The sequence below is a fragment of the Nicotiana tabacum genome, chromosome 4 (genome assembly GCF_000715075.1).
Source record: "Nicotiana tabacum cultivar K326 chromosome 4, ASM71507v2, whole genome shotgun sequence".
NCBI classification, from domain to species: Eukaryota; Viridiplantae; Streptophyta; class Magnoliopsida; order Solanales; family Solanaceae; genus Nicotiana; species Nicotiana tabacum.
In genome coordinates, this window is record NC_134083.1 from 50,867,617 (window position 1) to 50,874,558 (window position 6,942).

At 35.9% G+C, this 6,942-nt stretch overlaps 1 protein-coding gene across 1 annotated transcript; it reads left to right on the forward strand.

The window, feature by feature from the left end:
* The first annotated feature begins 1,523 nt into the window (after positions 1-1,523).
* LOC107822792 (uncharacterized) lies at positions 1,524-5,741 on the forward strand. Its single transcript, XM_016649354.2, has 4 exons — positions 1,524-1,938; positions 2,613-2,758; positions 5,133-5,251; positions 5,334-5,741. The coding sequence occupies exons 1-4, from the start codon at positions 1,724-1,726 to the stop codon at positions 5,433-5,435; spliced, it is 582 nt and encodes a 193-aa protein (XP_016504840.1). The 5' UTR covers positions 1,524-1,723; the 3' UTR covers positions 5,436-5,741.
* The last annotated feature ends 1,201 nt before the right edge of the window (positions 5,742-6,942 follow it).

The following is a 6,942-nucleotide window of genomic DNA, read 5'->3' on the forward strand; positions in this document are numbered from 1 at the left end:
ATCTCCTTTGAATGAAACGACACGTGGGACTCGTATACTCTTAGTCTAACGGGAGGTGGAGCATGCTCCCTCGTCAAATCAGGTTCAACATTCTCTTCCTCCTCCTCCTCATCACCCTCATCAGGGAAATGTGTGTCATCTCCAGACTTATCGACATTGTTGTCATAATCACTATTCTCTTCCTGACTCTGCGCATCTGCCAAATCCCGATTAAATATGTCGTCTTCGGATAATTGAGTAAGGACAAGACCTTCAAGTTGCTCGTTTTCACTGCACAACCAACAAAATAATGAGTTACTCAAATTGATCCAAACTTTACATATAGCTTTATCACTTAACTTACAAATCATAATGTGTTGATATCCCATGATGGACATTATCCTGTTGGTGATGACTCCCGGATGGACCACCATGATCCAACACACCAAAACTAGGCATATTCCAATTGGGCGTTGGTTCATAACTTATAAAATTCATATCTGGCTGGTACCCTTGTGGAATATATGAGTGTTAATACAAATTCAATACATCAAAAATAAACATCGTAACAAAGAAAAATTGAGGTTTACCACTCGGCTTGTGGATTATGTAAACTAGGGGAGAAATTATTTCCTCGCTCCTCATTCGCCCGTGGAGATAAGTTTAGATCAGGTCAAACTCTTTCACCCGGAACCTGTTCGGCTAAAACTGCTCCAAAATAACCACCCGATGACTGAGGGATATCCCTAATTTGCATAACCTCATTATTGCGAACGTCTTCAGCCTTGACGTACATTTCAAACATTTTTATCACAAGAAATTTCCGGTATTCATCCGGAGTCCTCAAAAAGTCTCTCAGAGTTTCATCATCTTCGATGTTAAACTCAGCATAACAAGCAACCCCTTGCGGAGTGACAAAATACGAATATCTTCCGATTACTTTAATATTCACCGAACGTTTGCTCACACTCATTTTTTTACATAACAATAATATCAATATATCGTACTCCATTGTAAGTGACAACTTAACATGATACTGTGAAGATAAACTATAGCTTACTGAGTTATTCGTCACCACAACCTCACCCTCAATATAATGAAACCCTAATTCTTCGCTCTTTAGATACTATGACAAAATGCAAAATAACTTAAGGAAGAAATATTTCAGAAGACTTGAGAATATTTATGAATGTATTTTTACAAAATTCTTAACCTCTTCAAATAAGGCAAAAACCAGTCCAAAGTACAATTATTTGAGGTATAACGCCTTAAATATGGGCACTATACCCATTTGAATTATTGTTATGTCAGTTAAGCCCAGAATAATCATTGGTGAGCCACATAACATATATAACGCACTAAATTAGGGCGTTACATATATATAGCGCCTTAAATTATGACGCTATACTTAAGTGGCATACTATAGTTCTTATAAAATGCGTTATATATATTACTATTGCCAGTTTTCCCCCACACATTTTGGTTCTTTTGGACTAAGTACGAGGTTATTTGAGTGCAAAACAACCACATTTTGGTTCTTTTGAGTGTAAAAGGACCTATTTTGGTTTCGGACTCCAAAAAAAAAAAAACACCTTGCTCTTTCTAGTGTACTAAATTTCTGCTCAAGTGTTTGAAGCTATACTCTTTCTCTGCAAGGCACAGGCGCAAAATTCGTAGCTATCGACGAATTCGTTTCCTCCGGAATAGAAGAGTATTACGCCGTGAGGAACTGCCGGAATCAAGTATGAAGCTCCGGTACGCGATGGTTTGTTCGTCGAACCAGAACCGGAGCATGGAGGCTCATTGCCTGCTGAAAAGGGAAGGGTTTGATGTAGCTTCGTACGGGACGGGGCAACACGTGAAGCTTCCAGGTCCTTCTATTAGGGAACCCAATGTCTACGACTTCGGCACTCCCTATAAACACATGTTCGACGACCTCCGCCGCAAAGACCCGGAACTGTACGCCTTTCTGCTTCTCTATGCTCTCCTTTTGTCTTCATTAGCTATATCTTTGCCATGGTCAAAATTGCCTAGTTACCTTCTATTAGTGATCGTAAGAGCATTTGTCCCCCCTTCACTTGCAGTTAGATTACCCTAATTTTGTGTACTGATTTGTAATCTCATTGGAAGAATTGATGAATTTCACTGGTGCTTTAGGGTTTGGATTGATCTGATTGAAGGTTCTGGATGCTTAATTTCTAATGCTAATTTCCTACCCTACATAGCCTATTAGTATAATGGATTGGGAGGACTTCATTTAATTGGATTATGTGTTTTTTAATCAAGTTCTGTTAGTTCAAATGTGATAACATGCATGTAACAGGACTAACTATTGGGAAAACATTTGTTTTCTTGCGAATAAATTTCAACATATACGAGATTAAACTATTAAGTACAGGTTAAGCTTGCAATTTGTGGAATATAAAAACCTCATTGTCTTCTACTGATTAAACCTTCAAACTATAAAGATTAGGTTACTTGTTCCTTTGTAGGACAAAAGTTACAACCTTTACTCTTTTCCATGCCGAAGAAGTGGTTATTAAACTATATTTATTGGATATATATTGCTTTATTTTCAGAATCCTCTCATTTTAATTGGGATTGGGGGTTGAGCCTCAGTTGCATTTTTCCAGGTACAAGCGAAATGGAATATTGCCTATGCTAAAAAGGAACTTGGGTGTAAAGACTGCACCTCAACGTTGGCAGGAAAATGCTGCTGATGGTTGCTTTGATGTCGTACTTACGTTTGAAGAAAAAGTTTTTGATTTGGTGCTTGAAGGTTGGTAATACTCGTTTGCGTTTCTGTTTATTTGAAAATGATGGATTGATAATCCTACTAAATGGTTGCACTTAAATGAGCTCTGGCTATCAGGTTGCTGAAGAATTTGAAAATTTTGCACATTAGTAAGGTTAGAAAAAAGATCAATATTATCTCGGATCAGACTTATTGGATTCCATCTCCAAGCCTTCAGTACCGAAGGGTGTGAACTTTACTAACAACCTTTATGTAGCATCCCAGTTGACTAATAGCCATGGAGCATCTGAGGAATAATTCTTAATGCTCATAAAAACCTTTGAATAGCCATATACAGTACGAGGGAAAGTTGCCAAGCGTTATCCTTGCAATTGCAAGATATTTACCTACTGAAGGTAAAGATTGGTAGAAAATGTTCTCTAGCTGCAGTAAAATCGTGACTTGGTCATTTGGGTGAGAAAAAGTTCAATAATCTTATCTCTTGTGGAGATATTCTTGGCTTGCTTTTCTGAGGCAAAAAAAAAGGAAAGTATAGTAGTCTAAGCCACATATTTTACTATCTCTGTCTGCGAGTGCTGAAACCTCTGCTTATAGACTAAAATGACGGTCGTAGGAGAGTAAGGAAGGTAGTTGGAGATGCAAGAGAGTTTAGGGGCCAGGGCCTTTCTAAGAACTAGCAATGTAATTTAATCTCAAAGGGAGTTGCAATAGGGAATGATTTTGCTACTGCTAGATATAGTACTCTTCCAATGTTTACTCGTGTTGGAAAAAATTTCTCTCTCCGTCCCAAATAATTTCCGTTTCTTGACCAAGGAAGATGTAAGCTGGGATGTACAACAAATTGTTACTTCACAATGCATAGTTGGAATTCTTCATTTTTAGTTTTCTTGATGTTGAATATGTTGTCATTAGACGAGAGATTACAGTGTTATTATCTTGACATCCTTTCCTTTGTGTGTGTGTGTGTGTGTGTCTTTTCTTCTTCTTTTGTTCCGGACATTCAGTGGGATTGTTAGTAAAGTTTATCCTGTGAGATGCTATATTTTTTCCAAGAATATCAATGGAAATTTATAACGAGAGAAAAAAGGGTTCCATGTGATATTCATTGACTTAGAGAAGGCATATGATACTCAAGCAAAATCTTTTGATAGGTGCTTGAGAAGAAATGAAATTATATTAATTATGTAAATGACGTAAAAGAATATATACGAGGGAGGTGGTTACAAGAGTGAGAAGAACAAAAGGAGATACAGAGCAGTTTTCAATAGTGGTGGGTTTACACTAGAGATCTACCTGTTTCATTACTTGTTGACCATAGCTATAGATATGCTAACCAATAAGCAATAGAATATAGAATGAGGTTTCATGGCGCATGGTATTTGCAGATGATATTGTGTTAATTGACAAAGTTAGTGAGAACGTCAACAAGAAATTAGAACAATGGAAAAGTACTCTAGAAAATAAGGTTTTAGGACAATTAGAAGTGAGATTGAATATATATATGCAAGTAGTTTAGCTCATATAAGGTATTTTAAAAAATATTTAGCTCCCATAAGGTGGTTAAGTCTTCCAAGAGAATGGCATATAGATGAAAATATAACACATAGAACGAAAATAGAACGACTGGAACAGATAAGTGTACCGTAGCACAATGCAAATTAGAAGTTTTCTAGCAAAGAGAAAGGGAAGAACCACGTAGGATTATGAGACAATAATATTATATGTGGGTGAATGTTATGCTTCCATATCTCAACATATCTACAAGATGAGAGAGTGGTCGGTTGATTGATGCTGACATGAAGCTTGTGCTGCTCCAGGGTCTTTGGTACTGTTTCTGCTTAAGGTTTTATTAAATGAATCAAATGCTTTACGCTAATTTTTAAGTGCTTGAGCAGATTTTCATTCTATTCTTACTTCTAACTGCTTAAACAGATTTTTATTCTATATGCTAAAGTAGAATATATGATCTCATTTGTCCTTCTTCTCGGTCTTTCGTTTTTGTTTATTTCATTTGGAACTAGACGGCAATTTGGTTGTAGTCATTGACACATCTTGCAAATCATTGTATAGCAAAATGTCTGTCTTGTTAAAAGCAAGATCTTAATAGACATTCTTGTACTGAATCCATGCTATATATTCCTTTAAGAGCTGCCTAGACTTGATCTCATTCTGTGTTGTGGTACACCTGTCTTGTAATTCTATGATGGCAAAAAGTTTTCTACATTGGCAAGAGCACCTGAAATCATGGATGTTTTCCTCATTTGAACAAGTTTGAACATTATGTATTCTGCTGTCGGATAGTTTTACAATTGATCCCCTTACATTTCTTGGAGAGTGTTTTTGTTCATGCATTATGGATCTCAAGCATAATTGGTTCAACCATTTTCTGATAACGCAGATCTTCATAACCGAAATCAAGTCCTCTTGAAGCCGGTTCTTATAATCAATTTAGAAGTAAAAGATAACCATGAGGAGGCAGCAGTTGGAGGTCGCCTTGCTTTGCTTTTGTGCCAAGAAGTATGTGTTTTGCAGTTCTTGATAAAATCTCAAATATGAATTTCTTTTCGTCTTTCACCAACTTTATAAGTTCTTACTGCAGCTTGATGCGACTGAAAATTGGGAGGATACAATTGATGATATCATCAATAATTTTGAGAAACAGCACAGAAGGAAGCTCCTGTACAGCATCTCCTTCTACTGAAACGGCAGTGTCTTAGAATATTAATGGAACCATTATTTGTTTGGTGTCCGATCTGGAGGTATAGCCTTTTTGTGCATATAACCTTCCTGTTATGAGCATAACTGGGTAAGTGAAGAAAAAATTGCTTCAAAAGCCTTTGCTGGCTTTGATTATGTGTAATGTTCCTGCTTTGCGCTTCTCGTTAAGCATAACAATGTAATGTAACTTAATATTCTTTTGCCCGTAATTCTGTTTAAATTTAGGACATCACCCTCCTGGATTAGAGATCAAATTAACAAGGCAATCACGTTCCAACTTCTGTTCCTATAGTTCCAGCTGTTGATGTTTCAATCACTTTTTAGTTTTTATGTGCCTAAACGGATTTAACTTCGCGCGTTGTAGGGCCTTTTTTTTTTTTTTTTTTTTTAATGTAGTAGGGACGTCGACCGAGGCACAACTTTTTGCTAGGTTTCAATATCCTCAATGTTGTCGTCTTATGCTACTCTTATATCAGTACCAGAAGTAGTGTCCTGTTGCGTGGTAAAAACATTTGTTAGATACACTTATAAGATCCAAGGACTTGTCGTTATATATACACAGACAAGGATCTTATAAGCAGATGAAGACAAGCTTTTATGGATTTTAATTAGAAATAACGATTCTCCATCCGAGTTAGAATTGGAGAAGCAATGTTATACTATTAAGAAAAGCAGCAGACAATGGTTAAAGAAGAATGGGGTCGTTTGGTTCAAAACAAGGTTATTTCGGAATTATAACCAGGAATGCAGTATAGATAATTTCACTTTCTATATGGAATAGATAATCCATGATTTTGGTATAAATCTTATTCTAGTTTTAGCTAATATCCATAATTAAATACTGGATAAATCTAATCTCAAGTTTTATTTGGGATAACCCTTAATCTCAGTAACCAAACGGCAAAAGATTTATGAGAGAATTAAAAGGAAACACTCAATAACATATTGCTACGCAAAAGCAGAGATTGCAAAGGCAATAAAGTTGAAATATCAATTTGGCGTGTTAACTAGAGAGGGAGATGAAAGGAATCTTGAGAGAATAAGTTGATTTGGCGAACGAAGCAACCTAGTCTACAACAATTCATTTTCATGGACAAAGAGAGTATATACTGTAAATAGTTCGTTTTCTTTTTTGTAGTTAGCAATTAGGTTAATGTTGCTATCAGAAAACACATGGACCTGCACCATAAGGATCCTATATCTATCTATATTTATATCTATATCTATATCATTATAAAAGTATGAAGACCAAAATAACTTTAAAATATTCTTTTTAAAATATACATGCTGCACAAAATTGTAATTTATAAGATGTTTCTTTTTAATTTACTAAATTACCAAACTAAGAAAAAGAGGAAACCCTTCAAAGTCCTAAAACTAAGGAGCGCCTACGAATTCATTGGATACCTACAAGGATTAAAAGACAAAAACTTCAAACTTACAGATAAATCAAGTGAAGTTTTTAAGTAAGTATTTCTCTTTTAAGTGGC

Bases quoted from the DNA above. Each gene is read 5' to 3' on its own strand.
- LOC107822792 (XM_016649354.2), top strand. From the start codon at position 1,724: ATGAAGCTCCGGTACGCGATGGTTTGTTCGTCGAACCAGAACCGGAGC. The intron at 1,939-2,612 runs GTACGCCTTTCT...GCATTTTTCCAG, and splicing joins CGCCGCAAAGACCCGGAACT to GTACAAGCGAAATGGAATAT. The intron at 2,759-5,132 runs GTTGGTAATACT...CTGATAACGCAG, and splicing joins TTTTGATTTGGTGCTTGAAG to ATCTTCATAACCGAAATCAA.